Source organism: Neofelis nebulosa, chromosome 2 (genome assembly GCF_028018385.1).
Source record: "Neofelis nebulosa isolate mNeoNeb1 chromosome 2, mNeoNeb1.pri, whole genome shotgun sequence".
In the NCBI taxonomy this organism is placed as follows: domain Eukaryota; kingdom Metazoa; phylum Chordata; class Mammalia; order Carnivora; family Felidae; genus Neofelis; species Neofelis nebulosa.
Genome location: NC_080783.1, coordinates 56097583 through 56118460, shown reverse-complemented (window position 1 = coordinate 56118460; position 20878 = coordinate 56097583). Strand labels below are relative to the sequence as shown.

At 40.5% G+C, this 20878-nt stretch overlaps 1 protein-coding gene across 2 annotated transcripts in view; it reads right to left on the bottom strand.

Moving 5' to 3' along the window:
* Positions 1–20878, bottom strand: part of PDE11A (phosphodiesterase 11A) — a 375452-nt gene that overhangs the window by 71885 nt on the left and 282689 nt on the right. For both annotated transcript variants that reach the window (XR_009256998.1, XM_058712978.1), the window contains exons 11-13: positions 17228–17374; positions 16878–16985; positions 2237–2346 (exon numbers count right to left, since the gene is read on the bottom strand). Coding sequence is in view for 1 of the 2 variants with exons in the window: in XM_058712978.1 (XP_058568961.1) it covers positions 2237–2346; positions 16878–16985; positions 17228–17374 (365 nt within the window). In the remaining variant the exon portion in view is untranslated. The remainder of the gene's footprint in view (positions 1–2236; positions 2347–16877; positions 16986–17227; positions 17375–20878) is intronic.

Genomic DNA, 20878 nt, shown 5'->3' with positions numbered 1-20878 from the left:
GACTGAGCCACCCAGGCGCCCCACAAAGATTATTCTTGAGTGCCAAGGGGGTAGGGGGGAGACTGGAGGAGGGAATATGGGTTGCTTGCTGTAGCAACCCAGGATGGGTGCAAAGAAGCAGTACTTACCCAACAATGCAGATATGTCAGTTTTGGGGTGCTAAGGAGAGAATCTGGGTGACTGGTGGACTTCTGGCCCTGCTATTCACTAGGATAGAGGAAAAGAGAGAGGTGTAGAGGCAAAGACTGAGACTGAGGTGGCTGTGGGGCTCCAATAGGAAGACAGAGTTCCTGGAAGGAGGGAGTGACAAAATGTGGCTCATGGCAAGAAACGTCAAGAAAGAAGGCCAAAAAGAGTGTCCATCAGCTTTGGGAACAGGGGCCATTGGTGGGCTCCCCTGGGAAGGTGGAACTGGATGGCCATGTAGGAGGCGGGGGTTGAGGAAGTGAAGACAACAACAGACAACCCTCCAAGAAGACTGACTGGAAAGTAAGGGAGAGAAAGAGAACCGAAGCCGGAGGGAGAAGTAGGGTTGGAGGCAGGCTTCTTCAAGATGGTGGAGAATCGCTCACATTAACAGGATGCTGAGCACTAGTAGGAATGGAAAAGAGACACAAGGCAGAGGGAGGAAGATTGATGGAGCAGGGTCCCACGGGAGGGGGCAAGGAAAGCCCCCAAAGCTGAGGTGGAGGGATTAGTCTCAGACAGGAGACGGCACAGCCCTTTGGTTGAGATAGGACGGAAGGGTGAAAGGATGGGGCCAGACAGATAAGTTTCTACATGGCAGGGGAGGAAATTGAGGGAGGGCTCAATTGATGGCCTCAATTTTCTCGGTGAAGGAGGAGGCAAGGTGATCTGCTGAGTGGTGTGGGGGCAGTGGTAGACAGGAGGTGGTTTAGGAAGGGAAAACAGTTTGGTCCACATAACTGCTAAAAGCAAGCGGGGATGGAGCTGGCTAGGGACACAGAAAGATCTGTGGGGAGTATAGAGCCTCCAGCTGAGCTGGGACAATACATATTTGGCATGTCTCAGACTCTCACAATTGTGACATTTTCTCCCAAAGCCTGTAAAAGTCTAGGTAGAGTAGCAAGAAACTGAATTGTTTGACTGTATTGGTGCTGAGTTTTTGCACAGTGGATGTCACAGAAGGTTAAGAGGGTCAAGAAATGGTAGGATATTGAGAAAAGAGGGTTAAAGTGAGGGGTTATAATAGGATCCAGGATGCAGAGAGAAGTTTATAAAATCAAAATTCATTTGATTGGGAGGATATGCAAAGAGCCAGGAGTCCAAGGCCCCAATAGGTCAATGTTTGGGGAACAAAGGGAGTGATACTGTTGACACACAGTGGGCTATTGATGTTCACGTTATGGAGGCAGACCTGTTCGGGGGCTTGGAAATCAGTTATCTGACAGTTAATCTTACCTCTTTGCTGAAGCCTTTCTTAACTTCTCCATCCCCAAACGTTTTGCTCCAGCCCCTGAACCCATGTGTCATTTTGTTTGCAAACAGATAGTAAAAAGAACACTAAAACTGGACCTTCAATATAAGTCAGGAGATTGGGGTTTTGGTCTTATTTCCAAATAAGACCACAGTGTGAGCCACCAAGTAACAGCTGGTTATTTCGACCAGTCCAACTTGCTTAGGGGCACATTATTCTGTCTGTGCACATTAGGTGCTCACACGTTGCCAGGATTGACGCAATTCCTTTGTTTGCTTCCCACCTTTCTGTGGACGGAGGGATGGGAACAGCAGAGACCGTATTCCTGCGTTGCTTTAGTTCACTGCAGTTTATACAACACCCACCATTAAAGAACCTGCAAGAGAGTCTATTGGGAGAAGAAACATATTCTGCTTCATAAAATTTCCGAAGGCCACTTTTATTTTAATAGTCTCAAAACCTGATTTTGAGAGTAGCAAGTCCAAGATGCTTATAATGCCATGAAGGCAAATATTCCGGAAGGAAAAAAAAATAGGCCTTTTAAAATCTGAGCTTTGTTATCTGACTGAGGTCAACAGAGACAGACCAAATCAACAAGCATGACATGAAGGGCAAATTTGCAATTAAAAGAAGAATAGGGAATTATAAAGATGGATGAGCCCCATGACATGCACACCCAAGCCTGCATGGCCTTGGCCTCGGATGCCAGAAATTAATGCTTTACTCTTTAGCACTCGTCACCTTTGGCTCTGAACGGAAAGGCAAATGCATTAAAATAACAACAATTAGAACACTTACTTAGCTTGGAAGGCATTGTTGGTTCCCCTGTGGTCAAGGTCATGACACAGGCATCCCACAATCACCGCTAAAATTTCCACCTCGGTCAGAATCTCTTGAAACCCTGCGGTCTGGGGAGAAGGGGAAATGGCCACAGTCACTACTCAGGGCAGGGAGAATGGATAAGGTTCGTCTGCTGAGCAACAATCAGCTGTTTCCATACTCACATCATTTAAGGAAATGATTAACTGCCACCCCCCTTTGATGGCAGTCAGTTGGGTGGTCAGTTGCATAGCCTAAGGTCCCCACAGTGATGGATTAGCCGACTGTCATGGTGGCCCACACTGGCACACCAGGACAAAGTTCAGATTATTTTGTTCCCTTTTTAGAGAGGAGATTGCACTATCCAGATACAGTGACAGTTTGGCAGAGGCCCAGAGCAAAATGTGTTTTGTGATTCTACATTGCAGTGAGGAGTGTCTAGTGGTAGGAGGAGAAAGGGGGGCTGTGAATTTAGAAGCGGATGCTATACCCACCAGCTGCCACTTAAATGAGGGCAGGCAAAAGAGAACACCTTAAAATATATATATACACACACATATATATATTTATTTAAAGAAGCAACTTAAAAGTACTCAAATTGTAGGGGCGCCTGGGTGGCGCAGTCGGTTAAGCGTCCGACTTCAGCCAGGTCACGATCTCACGGTCCGTGAGTTCGAGCCCCGCGTCGGGCTCTGGGCTGATGGCTCGGAGCCTGGAGCCTGTTTCCGATTCTGTGTCTCCCTCTCTCTCTGCCCCTCCCCCGTTCATGCTCTGTCTCTCTCTGTCCCAAAAATAAATAAAAAATGTTGAAAAAAAAAAAAAAAAAAAGTACTCAAATTGTTACATGATAGTATTCTAGAAGTTGTCTTATGAATACCTTAATTCATATTAGCTTGGAGGACAGATTAAATTTATACAGATAATAAGGCAGGGTATATCTTGAAAACTAGGGTTTGGGAGAGGATTTGGCAACCCAGATTGAGAATCAGGTAGAGTATCTTATTACACAGAATCCTTTTTTTTTTTTTAAAGTTTATTTATTTTTGAGAGGGAGAGAGGAGAGAGAGGGAGAACCTGTGAAGGAGCAGGGGAGGGGCAGAGAGAGAAAATCGCAAGAAGGCACTGTGCTGTCAGCTTGAACTCACGAACCGTGAGAACATGACCTGAGCCGAAATCAAGAGTCCGACACTTAACTGACTGAGCCACCCAGGTGACCCTAGAATCCGTTTTTATTGGCCTCTGGTAGCATGCTTATGAAATGCCTAGGCTCAGTTGAGATATTTGGGGAGCAGTGGGATATAATTATAGAACCAGGATTCTTTGGTTCCTGCTGTCCTTTGGTTAGTTTGGAAGAGACAGTAAGCCTCTGGAAACACAAATCTATGCATTTTCTTGACCCAAAGCCCTTATGTCTTCCCCCTTGTACTTAGTTAAGTCTCCCATTTCATTATTTATTAAAATCTTTATCAGAGGTCAAGAGGAAGGGAAAGTAGGGTTCAAACTGCTTCCTTTTTCATGTATATTTTTTCCCCAAACTCAGGACCACTAGATAGTATCTCTTCTCTTAGAGCAATAAAAACTTTGTTTTTTAATTAATTATGATTTTATTGCAGAAATAACTGAATAAGTTTCTGTGTTGTCAGTTTTATTTTTAGAAATTAAGTTGGGTTCTCTGCTACATTCAGAAATACACGTAATTTCACTAGCATAGCAAATAGGAATGTTAGTAAATTGTTGATGGGGGGAATGAAGTAGTCCATATCAAAGCTGTGTGTGCCCCTTCATTTTAAAATTTGGAGTTGGCTGTTGGTTTTAAGTTAATTTTATTTTACTTTAATGTATTGCCTGAATAGTTAAAAAAAAAAAAATCGTAGTAAGAGACTTAGGATCAAAAACAGTAGTCCCTCATCCTTCCCCTTTCCTGATTCCCAAAGGCATCTAATCTTTTACTAATTTGGTAATTATTTTCTACCATATTTCTATATAGTATGTACATATTATTAGCACTTGGTTAGTCATTAAGTGCCTATACAGTCCTTCCTATGTGCCGACACTCTCCTAAGAACTCTACAACTGTTTGACTTAATTCGCATCACAGCCGTGTGAGGTAGAAACCACTGTTATCCCCAGGTAAGAAGAAAGAGAGGCACAGAGAAGCTACGTAATGTGCTTAGGGACTTAGAGCTAGTACGTGGTAGAGGCGGGCCAACTCCCAGCATACAGGTGCCAGAGTTTGCTCTTAAACACCAATGTCTTGTGATGGGCGAGAATTATCTTCACACGTACTCTCTTCCCTCCCCCACACTCACAATGCAATCCAGATACAGTGCTTTCCTGATCTGCACTCTATTCATAGACACTGCTGAGCCAACTAGGATCTGGGGCTTGTTTCCCTTCTGATGTGAATGTTTTTATTTCCTGGAGTGAAGATTTCTTTGAACATCTGAGTCTTCTCACATCCTACACAGCTCTCCAAAGGGGCACACCATTTCTTAGATGCCTTCCCGTCCTGGGGACACCCTGTGGTGGCCTGGTCCTGCTCTGTGGTCTGGATTCTCTGTCTGCTGCCAGCTTTTCTCTCCCAGGGTTGACCTCCAGGCTCTTGCAACCCACATCTCTGTCCTTCTTCATTTCCCCCCTCATTTCGCAGGAGCACATCTGTCAGTGGCGTTGTGAGAAAGGGTATTAACTTTTCAACACTGGGGGAGTGAATTAACTTTTGAGGCTTTGCAGGACTGAAAATGTCTTCATTCAGTTGTTAGCCTCCCCTACAATTCTGGGTTGCAACATTTCCACTCAGAATGGTGAAAGACTGCTCTACGGTTTTCTAATTTCTGAAGCCGTTTCTGAGAAGTATATGCAGTTCTTATTCCTAACACTGTATGCTATTTGATTTCCTCTCTCTTAGAATCCTCTCTTTATCCCTAGGGTTTGGCAATTTCTCAAAGATATGCTTTGGTTTGGGACTTTTCCCCCATCATTTGGCTTGGCAAGTCTTTTTCAACATGGAGGCTCAGTTTCTTCAGTACAATATTTTTGTAATCTTTCTAAAAAATAGTTTTCTTTTTACTGTTGTGTCCTATTGAATGGAACTCCAATTGAATATTGGACTTCCTGTATTGATTCTTTTATTTTCTTGTCTCTGCTTTCCCACATTTTCCCCCTCTTTCCAGGAATAATAATATTTTTAATTTGTAAGCATTTTCTTGCCTGTTGCTCCTTTTCTCATAGCATGCTATTCTTTTCTCATTATAGTCTTTTATCTTTTTGAAGATAATTATAATTCCTCTGAAATTCTCTTCTGCTCCTTGTTACCTGTTTCCTCTAAACTCCTTTTCCTCTCTGTTTGCTGGTTTCCCTCAAACACCTGATATCCTTGAGTGTCTACTCATCTAAGAGTAAAGTATTATAATGTTTGCCACACACCAGTGTTTGGGGGTGGTGTCTGTAGATTTCTGGGCCTTCCCACAAGGTGAGCAGATGGCCAGCTGGTCTTTTGTTGGGGGCCCCAAATGTCAGTATCTAAACTCCTGTTCTGTGGACGTCCCAATCTCTTGCTTGGAAATGGTGTAAACATGGATGTTGACATTATGAGAAAAGAGACTTGTATCTTCTCATCTTTGAGAATGTAGACTTTCACTTAATTCTCTCATTTTCGGGATGTACTTCACCTTAACTTTTCTTTTGCTGGTGTCCTCAAGTCTGGGGTTTAGTTTCTGCAGCAAATATTCTATCTCCTGCATAGGTGAGAAGAGTAGGCCTCTGACTATATGGAGAAGGGGTGGGGACTTGGGGACTCAGTGTTTTCATCACCCCCTCCCTCCACTTCACCCCATTTTTGTGTTCTCTAATGCCTCTGGATCCTAAACCTTGATAGGTTCTGGAGGGGATGTTTCTCATGTGTACCACTTCCTCCATCCCCTCACCCCAAAGGCACTTGGGTTAGATCTTCCTTTTCTCTACTAAACTATGAACATCCTCCCTCCATTTTCTGCCCTCATGCATTATGGTTCCATGAAAGGTGGGATGTGTATCCATTTCTTGTTCCCTTCCTATTTTTGGTGTGATTTTGAAGGGAGAAGGGATATAAAGGTCTTTGTCATCTCTGTTATCTTGAAACTATAAGTCAGTTTTGCTGGGTTTGGATCTTGTTAATAATAAGTAAATCCTGAAAGTCTATCAAATATGAAATAATTATCCACAATACTGTGGAAATCAGTGCTGTAAACAATAGAACTGCACTAAAATTTAGAGAGGTTTTGCCTGTGAAAATGTTATTGATTAGAATGAGCTGATGAATTAGAACAGTAAGAATAGGGATAATGTTAAAATAAGGTAATCAGATTAGATATTTAATTGGGAGTTGAAACCAAATGCCTCTAATAGGCTCCAGATCAAAACCCTGAGTCATTTTTAAGCCATCAGTTATCACCCATTATATAAAATGATGGGATATATTTTACTGTGATTTTCTATGCAGCCACTTTCCTCCCCGCCCCTTCCTAGGAATCCACATTGAGCTCTTCAACTCTTTGGATCATGGATACTTCTGAGAATTTGATAAAAGTCATGGCCCCTCTTCCCAGAAATTATTCTATAATGTTATGGTATTCAAAGACCATGAAACCCAACTCTAGATCATCAGAGTAAAGAATCCCTGAAGTACAGCACACACACAGTCACACAGAACATATTTACCTCTCTCAACTGTGATACCTGAGTTACTGAAGCAGCACCTATCTCTTGACTGTGATTTAAAGCTGCCTGGTAAATGGTTTCTAGAGAATCATCAGGCTTGAAACGTGTCCACCTGCCAGTAAATGTCCGTTTGCCCCTCCCCCACCCCATCCATCTTCCTTCAAACCGTCTTCATTCAGACCTACACTTACCCATGTCGAGGAGAAAAAGTCAACTGCCTGCTGAGGACAATATACTATCAAAAGAACACAGTGGCAGTGGAAAGTATTATTTAATGTATTTATCCCATGCCTGACTCTATTTTATTCTTTTATTTTCAAATACAATGATATCTTTTCTCTTCCTTACCCAAGAATTCTGGGTTTTATTGACCTTTAAATTAATCTATTTTCTTACCTATATTTCTTCACAGTCCATATAAAAACTGTAAGGCAATGGGTACAATACATCTAAGCAAAGTGACGGTCAATTCATATAGACCTAGTTCTCACATCACCCTTTCCAGAAAAGTCTGTGGCTACTCTCTGAGTAGGCTTCCAATGATAGTCCTCTCTTGGCTTAAAATGTATGCCAAGATAATCCTGCTTCTGGCCACCAAAGCATATAATCAATGGGATCCAAAGAACCCAGAAAATTAGATTGATTCATGGGGTACCCTAGGCTATCCAGTAATTTCCTTTCATCTGGTCACCGTAAAATTTAAACCAGCTAGGATATACGACCATTTCAAAGCTGATCCCATACAACACTAGTGAATGGAGGAATATCATGGGCAGAGAAAAATGACTGTTGCTTTGTGGCTCCGCAGAAACCAAAAAGGCTTAAAAAACAATAGCCATAATATCAACACAATATAGATGGTGCTACAGAGGCTTCATTCATTTAACAAATGTTATTAAGTGCTTATTATGTACCAAGCAACTGGTATATCTGAGAAAAGGCTTGAGGTATTATTAACAACAGCTAACACTTCCATAGTGCAGTGTATGCCAGGCACTGTTCTAAATACTTCAAACACATTAACTCATTTAATCCTTCTAAGAACCGTCTAAGGGAAACACTGTTCTTATCGCCCTCATTTTACAGATGAGGATATTAAGGCACTAAACTACATTGTTAGAATGTAACAGAGGTGGATGAGAGCTCAGGCAACCTGGCTCCCGAGTGTGTTCTCATCCACTGTACTATTCCAGCCACTAGGGTGAGGGTGAGGGTACAGTTATGCAGCTTTTATATATTCTTGTGATGATAGAGTGCTAGGTGACATGGCTCTAAAGAATCAGTTGGTGTGTGCTTTATACCATGAAGGATGTTATTCTTGAATAGTAATAGGTTGATATTGCAGAGCCACTGGACATCTTGAGCCTAACATAAGCTCTGGTGCATGAAGATATAACTGATAATAAATAGTGATTTACAAATGAGGGTTGGAGAGAAAATAGATATAATGGTTTATATGTAACATCCCAACTTTATAAAAATTCTCAATATATGCATAAAAAAAGATTGTAAGTATGTACATCAAAACGTTACCAGTAATGGGATCACAGGTGACTTAAAAATTTTCCTTTGCATCCAAAATTTCCATAAAGAACGTGTGTGTGTGTGTGTGTGTGTGTGTGTGTGTAGGTAAAAATATATATATAACAGCATGCTCAGCCACCCTGCTGTGTTTCTGGAGAAGGTAGATTACGGACTGCATTCTCCTTGTCCTATGTGTGAACTGGTATGGGAATCTGAGAAAGTGATGCCAGAAATTCTGCCTTCATATTTGTTTTTGAACCTTGGGTGTCAGAGATACTGAATGATGAGGGATTTCTTGAGTTCATCCTGTTGATTTCAAGATCTGCCACGTGGCAGACTAAGGAGGGAGGGAGTCCAGTGATCTACTAGAAATTCCTAATGGTCACAGAAATTCCAAAGTGAAGGTTCTTGGTTCTGAATGTTCCTCCATGGATGCTGACAGCCAGGCACAGAAGCAGAGTCCTCAGTGGATTGATTAAGGTTGAGGGAGAGTGTGATGGGTTTTTGTAGAGTCTTTCTTCTCCCCTTCATCCTTGTCTCTTCGGGGTAAGAAGAGCAATGAGGCCTGCTCAGACCATTCCAAGGGGTTTTGACGAACATGGTTTTTCAAGGAAGTGCCCTTCTCGAAGAATCTGCACACCATATCCCTAATTTGTGTCATGTCTCAACGGACCTACAGATGATTTCAACTTGGAAGTGATGTGAGCTTAGGACTGAAACGCAGCATTTAAAGAAACAACATTTAATTTCTGGTTTTCTTAATTTCTGGTGTGCAGAGTGTTGCAGGGTCACTGTCTGGGGTCTTTGTTTGGTACAGTATTAAAATCAAATTTGTTTTAGCCAAAGAGCACTCTTTGAGGGCTTCATTGTAAATGCCACATCCAGGATGCTCATGTCTATCTGTGAAACTTAGATCTGCGAACAAGAATCAGAGGTGCTATGAGAAGGGTGCCTTCAGTCACCCTCCCAACTGAGCACACACCCCAGTGTGGGTGGAACAGCGTCGTGAGAGTTGTTAAGGCACATGTTTGGGCTCCATGGGCATGTACAGTAAGCCCAGCATGTTTCCCTTTGGGGCTCTGTTTTGTTTGCTTCAAGAAGGAATGGCTACCTCTCAACATACAAATCCAAGGGACAGGCTGATGGGCATCAACCTATTCAGTTGCTCCAAAGCAATGAGTTTAGGTAGAGGACTTTCTCAAGCTTTAAGGTGGAAGCAGATTTCAATTACTTACCAAGAGCGCTTATAAACTAATGGATGCTACTTGATGCCATATCCTACCTTCTTTTAAAAATAGAATCCTATTGGGGTGCCTGGGTGGCTCAGTCGGTTAAGCGTCCTACTTTGGCTCTGGTCATGATCTCGCAGTTTGTGAGTTCGAGCCCTGCATGGGGCTCTGTGTTGACAGCTCAGAGCCTGGAGCCTGTTTCAGATTCTGTGTCTCCCTCTCTCTCTGCCCCTCCCCCGCTTGCACTCTGTCTCTCTCAAAAATATATAAACGTAAAAAAAAAAATAAAAAAAAAAAAAAGAATCCTACCTTTGTCAACCAGGGAGAGAACAGGTGTTAATAGCCACAATCCTCTACTAGGGAAAAAACACTACTTCACAAACCAGAGCATCTAGATTTAATGGTTATACCCCTCTGCTATTTACAGTAATATTTACCATAATATTTACAGTGTGCTGAGCTGAAAAAGAGGCACTTCAGTCCTATTTTTGAGGTCCAGAGACCAGAACCTTTCCAGCTGTTAGGGGACCAACATCCAGCACTATGTTTATGTGTCTCTTTAACCAAAGCATGTGATGTTACACAAACCAGTTGTAGTTTGTCTAATTGTCCATGGGAGTGGGGTAGTTTGATCAAATTTGCTTCTCTTTTCCCTCAAGATGAATGTAGCCAAATACTGATTAAGTCTACAATGACCCTTCCCTTACCAAGCTAAGAGTTGGGAAAACCTTACAGTCTATATTTAAATACTTTCTGTTACAAGCAGAAGCCTCTGAAGGCACTTTTCATCAAACTGTAAAACCTAAGTCATGTTTTGGACATACTGTGACTCTTAACCTAAAATAATGTGGCAAATGTTTGCTCATGGAAGTCTGAGAAAGGCAAAACTTAGTGGTCTGTCTGGTGTAATTACGTGTGTTGAGAAAAACGCTTGGTGCATGAAAAAAAACTGGGTTGATTTTAATAAATTTTATTGGGTTATTTTTTAACCACTTCCAAGACTTAATTTTTAATCTACTTACCACCATAATTTAAATAATTTATTTTGGCAAGTTAAAAGCATACACAGACTAGAATACTATAATGACCCCCCACATATTCATTATCTAACTTCAACAGGATCCATGGTTTGCTGGTCTTGTTTCACCTCTCTGTTCACATGTATTGTTTTGTTGGTTTGTGTGCTAGAGTCTTTTAAAGCAAACCTCCAGCATGTGTCAACACACTTTGTTTCATTCTCAAGAAGATCTGATGTAGTCAAAAACTGGCCAAACACCTCTGCTCTCATACTTTGATAAAATGTGTAAAAAGATATACAAATGGTATAATTATGGGAATTTTCAGGTAGGTATCTTAACAAGGCTTGAAAAAAAACCCAGTTTCTACTTCAATTTAGATAATATAAGAAATATATCTGCATGCATGCAGCACACATTGTATTTCAAGAAGAAACAAGAAAAAGCATATTTGATTCTTAAGGACTTAGCTTTCAACACTAAAAATATATGTGCTTTGCAATATTTTGAGGGCAGAGTTTTTTTTGTTCCTGTTTGGGAAGATAGTTTATAGTTTATGATAAATTACTACTGAACTGAATATAATACAACATGTGGTTTGTGAGTACAGAAAATGAGGCCGATTACTTGGCAAACATTAATGGTGCAGAGATAGACCTCCCTGAGTACGAGGCCAGGCTGATGAAATTCAAGAATATGATGGCTCTTCAAAGATTACCCAAATTTGTATTAGCCATCACTGAGCCAAAATTGAACACGGGACTCATGAAGAATTAAAACTTTTTAAAGCTCCCAACTTGACACCCTGAAGTGCCAGTTTTCAGCCCCAAGAAAGTGCCATCACTAAGTTATAAACCGTGGAAAATGGAGGCTGTGATAAACGATCCTGGCTCTGCTGCTGGGTCTCCCTGACCTGGAGGACGCGGCTGGTGTCATAAAACACAAAGCGACAGATTAAGCAGTTTACCAACACCGTAAAAATCTCAAGAATAAATTCCCTTTAATCAAAAATCCTATATTGTAACTAGGCAGCCCCAACCCTGAAACCACATTCATTTCCTTACCAGCCTGTGTCCATAAGCAAGAGCTTATATGTTCCCCGAAATGCCGGACGTGATTATGTTCATACACTTTTACAATTTACATGTCCTAAGAAAAATACCCAGCTCTGGCTGATGGTGCGGGAGAATTTATTTTCACTAGAAAGGGAATGACCCATAACTCATGAATGGCAGCGCTTAAAGTGAGTTATGGAGGTTACTCTCCTGTGTGAGGAAATGGATTGGATTATCCTTCTGCCCAATTGTATGTTTGGTTATTAGCACACAGGTTCTTAATTATGTGTGGCTTTGCCTTTTCCCTTTTATAAAATAAATGTGGATAAAGGGAATGTCAACTAGAAGCATGGAGTGCCTAATTGGGGCTCTCAGAGGTGGCCAGAGAGAATAAAAATAGAAATGTTCTTAAATGATTAAAAAGCAGGAGTCATAAATGTAATTTAAACAGTATTCAAATTGATTAGCTCCATAGTTAATTTATAGTGCCCAGTACTGATAATCTGCAAATACATTGAAAATCACTCTTTTCTTAAATTAAATATTTACCATCTTTTAAAGTTACACTGGAAGTCAAGACATACCTACATGAAGATTAAAGAACTGGCTTTTCTAACATGCAGATTTTATTGCATTATTATGATAATGCTACCATTTATTTTAAGGTAGGTAGAGTAGTTGCTACTTACATTGAAAAGGAAATACAATGATGTTTGATAATTATAAACATGATTATTGTTTGTCACTTTATTATACACAGTTACAGAACAAAACAGGTCTTTCACCTCACAATGTTACGATCTACAAAGAAATTAGATTCCTGTTGAGATTAGGATTCTGGTTACTTAGTGAAAACAATTTTATTCAAAAATTAAATTGGTTCTAAAAAAATTTAATTGGTTCTGTCCTTCTTGGGAGGTTGGGGGTGGTGGGGTGGTGGGGAGGAGAGTTCTAATTGTGCTTCTCAGATCTCCTTCCAGAATAAATTTTCTATCTCAAAAATCAAGGACTTCTCTGAAAATGGCAGACAGCAGACAGCACATTATCCTCAAGCTGGTGAATAGGATGGATTTTTCTCCCTTAAACGTCCCTTCTGCTTTCTAGTTTGAATGATCAATAAAATGCCTTGGCTTATCTCTGAAAATAACCTTGTTGACAACACAAATATGGACTTAAACACGCTACCTCCACATTTAAGATTTAAGAAGCCCCCAGTAAATGTCAGGGGGTGTCAATGTATTTGCTGTGATACTTGGTTATTATTAGTGTTTAACTGCAATCCCCCACCAGCGCCACACTGCCAGCAGCACCATAAATTTTAATGTGAAGATGTGCTCTTCTCTTTTCATATCCAGTGAATTCTGCAGGATCATAATATTCTATATGAACCCTAGCTGAACCTTAGTGTGATATGAAGGAAAAACAAGATTTCTAACAGTGATAGTTGTTCATCGTTTTATAGTTTTTTAAAAAACTGGACACTAAGCAACGTGAATAATATCACTCTCAACTAAATCCACTCATTCAAATGAATCTCTATTGAGCCCTACAGGATGCAGGGCATGGCCCAAAGTGCTAATGAGTACATTTATGGGATAGTAAAGAACACTGACTCTAAAGGAAACCTTTTTCTCCCCCGGCCCCTGAAGAATCTGTCAGAACTCATACATCATTTATAAAACCAAAAAATGTCTCTGCAACCTTAGCACCACCACATACCTTTTATTTTACAGAATACAAACAAAAGCACAGCCATTTTCTTTATCTGGTCTGCATGTTAATATAAGAAATGCATTCTCATCTTTCATTATGTATGTGCTTAATGGAATATTTATTCTACAAGCTTCCATAAACAAAGAGAATTTGAATAATTATTCTTGATCTGCAGGTTTTTATTCCTTGTTTTAACCACAAATAGTAGCTGGCACTACATGCTGTATTTATTCAAGGAATCCAAAATATTTGGTAAATTTTAACTATATAAACATCTCTTTAGAAGCAAAGAATAATATTGAAGCTTTCATTTCAAAATTTGGAATTTCAGGCCAAAGGCATGGAATAAATTAGGAAATCATTAGTAGGGTTCCCAGTGAGCTAAATTTCCACCCTTTTACATCAAATCACCTATTCTTCAAAGTGGTCCATTCTTTTTTTTCTCCCCTGCCAAAGGAACAAAACCTATTCGTTACCTAGACATGCGGTTGAATACTTTTGCAAAATGTAATTCTGAGTCAGTAAGTTTATTTTTCATATTCAAAATGACTTCAGGGTTAAAGGTTCGGAAGCTGCTGTGTATATTTACAATTTGCTTGTCCTGTTGTACATGGTGTCATAATTTGCTCAGCAATGATACAGGACTATGCATCTTCCTACTCTCAGAGACAATGGGCTTAGAAAAATACACACACGCCCACAGATATAAGGTCGCATGTATTATTCCTGCTAACAGCTGGGTGGGCAAGGCAGTCAGAATACAGCTCACCCTGATAGGAGGGGCTCTTTTTGGACACACTGGTTCTGTTGGTGCCTCTTTAAAGAAAAGAGTGCTGCAGTGTGTGCCTTATTATCTCTTGTCCTAGAAGAAAAGAAATACTTTGAGGGAAGGTTGGGAAGGTTTTTTCCCTTCTTCTTTCCTGGCAACTGGCTGAGAAACTTTGCCTTGGAGTGCCATCTAGAGGAAAACTTAGTATATGTGCATCATGCTCTTCTGGCTTTGGGACTCAGGCCAAATCCAGTGGTGGGTGCGTGGTGATTTTTTTTTTTTTTTTTTTTTTTTAATATTAAGAGAATATCTTGTTTCTAACTCAACACATGGAAATGCAATATGAGATAACTCAAATGCAAATACAATCACTGATGAGAACAAAACAGCGAAAGCTCCTAACGGTCTTCAGGAGTGTGAGGAGGTTATCATTTTGCCATAGGCTGAGGTTGTATTCCAGAAATTAGAATTGATGAGTAAATTAAATTCACCCTTTTCGTCACTGACCAAGTAATCTTTTTTTCATCTCTATAATTATTTTCTTAGTTAAAAAATTCTCATTAACCAGGCTGCCCATGGTCAAGTTGAAGAGACGGCTTGTGTTAGGGACAGAAGTTGACATTTTCAACCTATTGTAACCCTTAGTCAAGTTCAGCAAAATTTAATGAGCAGGAAATAATATCTTTTCCAGATGTGGCTTCTCAATTCAACGTGAGGGAGAAAAACTAACATTCACCAATGTATTCTTTTCAAAGTCAGGGTGGGAACGTTAACAGAGAATGCTCCTCTTTTTGAGCTAGCATTAATACAAAAACAAAACTGAAAACCTCTCACACAGTGCTACTCTTCAAGGTTGCTGAGCAGGCTTGCAAAAATAACTATACCCTTGGAATATTCTGGAAGTATGAATACCCCCATTGTAGAGACAGAGTTTGAGAGTTCTGCTTTCTTCAAGTTGTTGAAAAGGATCCAGATTGTCTGTATTTTGGAAACATTTACTGAAGAAAACTTGTATGTATTTCCTTCTACTCCTAAGTGTCCTCCTCGACGCTATTGCTCTTGCTAACTTCCCCCATCCCAACTATTTTAAGGCGTGTCATAGAAGTCTGTTTCTATCTTTGACATCTCTAACTCACAGTATCAAGGCCATTCCTTTTTTCCTTCATTGAACAAGGCTCCTGCTTACTTATTTTTGGCAATCCACCATAAATCCAGAGGTTCTCCAAAATAACAGGTTAATTTTTATTGAATGTCTTCTGTGAGCTAGACACATAAACTCTGCACACAGAAAATTATTCTTTGTCTACCGAGATCTGATACGGAAAAGCAAGATGAAAGAGGTTAATTTATTTTTCTTAAAGCAACATTGGTCCTCAAGCAATTAAGGCTAATAGTTCAAAGCATCTTCCTCCCTCATTTGACTGACCAACTGCTTTAATGGGGTACATTACAGAAGAACAGGGCCAGTCCAGTTTTTCTAGGCCAATCTGCTAGTCCTTAAGCAGTTGAGGACCCCAAAACAAGTTCTCAAGTATAAAAGTGAAGACATTTTGGTCCCATCTTTTCACGCTATATGCACACTTGAGTTCAAGTTGATCTAACACACATCTGTTGAAAACGTTCCAAGTGCATGATTGCATGCAAAATGCTGGTGAGGCCCTCAATAAACAAATGTTGGGCAAGCAAGTAAATGTTGAAAGAATAAGAAATTGTCTCTTTAGTTTCAAGCTGCTGATTCTATAGCATGAGAATGAGAGATCTGTGACTTAAAACACACAGCAGAAAGACATGTTGTACTAGACAAAGTGCAGAGACAGAAGTAATTATAGATGTTTGGGGAGAAAGGGGAAGACTTTGGGGAAAAACTGGCATTAGATCAATGCCTTAGCGGATGAGTAAAATTTTAATAGGCAGAGAACGGGGCAGAGCACTTCATAAGGAAGGTGCAGACGGTCCTTATTCATCTGGCCAAAGGAAAATGTATGTCATTTGGAGTTCCCTATCTTGGGTTTCAATTTTAGTGTGGTTACAAAGATGGAAGCTACTTAAATTTATGTTATAATAATCTGAAACTTGTGTTCTATTTTATATGGTAAATATGTTAATACACATACACATATAGAGTCAGCAGCTTGAAAGTAAACATATATGTTTACATGTAAATACTTATGTTTTGCCATCTTCCCTGGCATTCTCTCAGGACTTCCATGTGCCTGTGGGTAATGCTCACACACCCCTACTATGGCTTTCCACCAGCCTAGAGAGTCTTACCTAGTGATCTCTTTGTTCTGTTACTCATATCCATATCCTCTGCAAAAAGATTACTTTGAAAATCCAAGCATTTCTTTTGTAAAGAGAACCAGTTTCCCGAGATAAAACATTGAAAAGAGACTCAAGCAATCATTCCAAGACTACACCTGCTTCAAGGTGTCAGTGATTTTACAGTTTTAAAGTTCAGAAATTGTTGTGAAATATATACTCCCATAACCAGGGCAGGTAAGTTCTAGTGTAAAATAAATCATATGGCAATTTGTCAGAGAAATTGAAATATGAAGGAGAAGGCTGTAGGTCCATACAAATGACAGATGACCTTCCACCACCACTGAACACACTTACTGTTAACATTGCAAACATCAGCTGGCACACATTGAAGGCGTGTCTCCAGTTGTGGTACAGAACCATTCGATAATTTTTCCTCACTGTCAAGAGCCACCTACATAGTGTCTGAAATGGGAAGGGAGAGGTTGTATCAGGCAGTTGTATGTGTCTCCAGTGGGCTGTCATCAAAACGATGCCTTCTGTCTGAGTGATCTTCAACAACCAAAGTCCTCCCACAAAGCTCCCATGATTCTCATGGCAATCCCATGAGGTGTGCAGGCTGAGTATTATCACACTCAATTTGGGAAACCTGGCTACCATGCTGTCCCATGTACACTCCTGGGGTCACGCAACATGGAATATCTTACCTCATAGTCAATTTTAAATTTCTGTACCATCCCCAGCTCCATGAACATCCGCAGGGCAGCTGTGATCATGGCGTCAACATCAAGAGAAAAGTCATCAAAATGTATGTCATCGATGGCAAGTTCTGACACCAGAGGGATGTTGGCTGCCTACAAAACAGAAGACATAAGTCAAGCCAAGTTCACCAGCTTTTCCAAAACCCTCATCTTGCTCTCCTTTCCTGCTTATCAGACATGCAACATAAATCAGACCTGACCTACACTTACACTCTGATACAGCTAAACTCTGAGCTGGAAATGTCTTTTGTTTCTGAACTGCAAATGCCCCAAGCAAATGAAGAGGGTGGGAGGGGGGAAGGAAGCTAATCTGAAGAAAAAATATACACACTGGATCTAGTCTGCAGAATTTAGAATACAAAGCTGTCTAGTTTACTGAAACTGCAGCCATACAATATATACTGATGCATATTACAAAGCACTAAATGCAAGAAACATCTGGGCAGCCAGCAGCTGTGAATTTTAATTGCTGCTATTCAGAGGAGGACATGGGAATACACTGCTTTGCCTTGTTTCTTGTATTCTTATATCCTTGTTTCTTGTATCCTAATATCCTGTAGCTGTGCACATGCGCTTTGTTACCATGTGTTCTGTATATTCAGAAGGCTGAAAAGGATCAGACATCACATCTCTGGCACAAAATGTTCTCTTAATAAAATATAATTGTTTGGAGGATCAGCACCAGCATATGTTTCATCAAAAGAATAAATTTACAATATCATTTAGTTTCATTCTATATCAACATCACAATGTTAATTACAATACTGGTCATACATATTCAGGGTTTTCAAAACACTCACATTAGGCAGCTGTCAATCAGTTGCCCCACACAAACTTAAAGGGAAGAAAAAATCCTTGGGGATCATTTTCATGCTGATTTCATTGAGTTTAACCATATCCTTTGGGCCACTCTTGGTAATCATTTCCACCTTTTCAGGTTATCAGAGACATTCTGGATTCATATTTCTAGTCTAATTGCTGGGTATAAATTATGCAAGGGGTAATCTGTACCCTGGGATTATTTTGGCTGAGCAATGAAATCCAACTCTGGACATTCTAAACATTCTGGAACTTCCTTCCCAACTGCATGCTCCTCCATAAGAGCTTACATTTCTAGATTAAAATCTAAACACTGGTTATTCCCCACAACACAGAAGAACAATAATAAATACAGTACAGTATTATCTATATGCACATGGTTGTACGATAGGCATCTAGAACTTTTTCATCTTGTGTGATTGAAACTCTGCACCCAGTAAACAACTCCCCATCTTCTCTCCTCTCAGGCCTCTGGCAGTCACCATTTTATTTTCTGTTTCTATGAGTTTGATTACTATAGATACCTCATATAAGTGGGATCATGTAGCATTTGTCTTTCAGTGATTGGCTTATTTCACTTAAGCATAATTTCTTCAAAGTTCATTCATGCTGTACCATATGACAGCATTTCCTTCTTTTTTACGGCTAATATTCCACAGTATGTGTATGCAGCTGACCCTTGAACAACATGGGTTTGAGCTGCATGAATCCATTTATATGTGTCTTTTTAAAAAAAAATATTTTTAAATGTTTATTTATTTTTGAGAGAGAGACACACACACAGAGTGCGAGTTAGGGAGGGGCAGAGAGAGAGGGAGACAGAGAATCTGAAGCAGGCTCCAGGCTCCGAGCTGTCAGTGCAGAGCCTGACATGGGGCTCGAACCCATGAATCATGAGATCATGACCTGAGCCAAAGCCGGACGCTTAACTGACTGAGCCATCCAGGCACCCCTGTATGTGTCTTTTTTCAATAAGTAAGGCATAGTACTGTAAATGTATTTTCTCTTTCTTTGATCCTCTTTAAAAAAATTATTATTTTTTAGTCCATTTATTTTTAGAGAGAGAGAGTGTGTATGCAAACAGGGGAAGGACAGAGAGAGAGGGCTAGAAAGAATCCCAAGTAGGCTCCATGCTGTCAGCACAGAGCCTGATACAGGTATGATCTGAGCCAAGATCAAGAGTCGGATGCCCCTTTCTTATGATTTTCTTAACAAAATTGTAAGAATACAGTACCTAATAAATACAATATACAAAGTATGTTTAACCGACTCTTTATGGTCAACAATAGGCTATTAGCAGTTATGTTTTTGGGAAGTCAAAAGTTTCATGCGTTATTTTGACTGCACGGGGGTCGGTGCCCCTAACCCCCATGTTATTCAAGGTTCAACTGTAATGCATTTTCTTTATCCATTTATTTGCTGATGGTTTAGTCTCTGTCTCAATCAGCTTATCTTTTGAGCAATCATTTTCATATATTAGAGGCTTTAGAGTGTTAGAGGTTTTCCTTAGCTATGTGGTCATCTTTGAATTTCAGTTTACAAGTCAGGCTCTATAGCTCCTGTTAGAGCTTCTGCTGCCTTCTCTGGAGGGGGGAGTCTAACTGACCTGTTTCCTTGGGAAAGCCACCAAATGCGGGTACCTTTAGAGCTTTGCTCTTTAGCTACTCAGATTCCCCAGAGAAGAATCTTGTGGGTGGAGCCTGGCTGGGAAGGGGGTTGGGGGAAGAGCCTCAGCATGGGTTCCTAGCTTTTCATTCAACAGTGTCTTCAGCATGCACTCCTACCCTCAAGCTCCATGCTGGTGTCTTCCGAACCCCAAGAGCAGCTATTATACCATCTTAAGCCAACACAGCTCCCAGTGTTTATGAAGTGGAGGTGTGAGGCAAAGGATCTGGAGATGTTACTGCTTCTTAGATTCCCTGTTTTCCTGTACATAGCCCCACCTTCATCCCCACTTCCAAAGGTACTTAATTAGCCAGTTGTGGAGCTATCTAAGAGGGGCTCTGTGTATAAATTGGTTTGCTTCTCAGCTTTTCCCATTGCTGGTTTATTTTGGCTTTCTTGGGTTGGCTAAATTACTTAATACTCATCCATCTGTTTTCTAGCTTTCGAAATTTTGGTATTGTCCAGCCCTCTCCTAATTTCTTTGCTTGTGAGAATTTATGCCTTAAAAAAATCCCTTTATTGTTTCTTAGTGGGGCCCGAGGAAGGAACAGAAGAAAATGAGTTTATTCTACCATTGTCCAAAAATTATTGAAATTATGTTTATTAAATGATGCCTTAAATGATCAGCCTGGAGAACTCAGAAGTAGGCTAACCTCTGGTTTTTAGAAACCTTTGTTTCTCTGTGCATGGGCCTGGCGGCAACCATGCACACCTTTCTCTTATTCTGTACCCCTGTGTCAATCCTGACCTTGCCTTTTAGGCTGTAACAATATTAGAGGTGGCTGCCGTGTTTCTTTCCCTGAGGGAAACGCCAGCAGGACGCTCTGCTTCCACCACATGTTTCATGGATGTCTATGTACTTAGAGTATCTGTGCTTGTTGTGGTTTGTTCAAGTTCAAACCCTAATACAACTGGAAAACCACTTCCCAAGAGGGTCGAAGCCTTGTCCCAAAAGACACAAGTTTTTCTGCTCCCAGGGGAAGAGTCTGGTTCTGAGTTGGCAAAGGAAGTCTAACCACCGCCCCCCCCACCCCCTTGCAGTTGGTTGCTGAGGAGCATAAATGGCAATGGAGCCTGTGCTGCTCTCCAGGTGGCCTCTGTCTTGTAGATTAT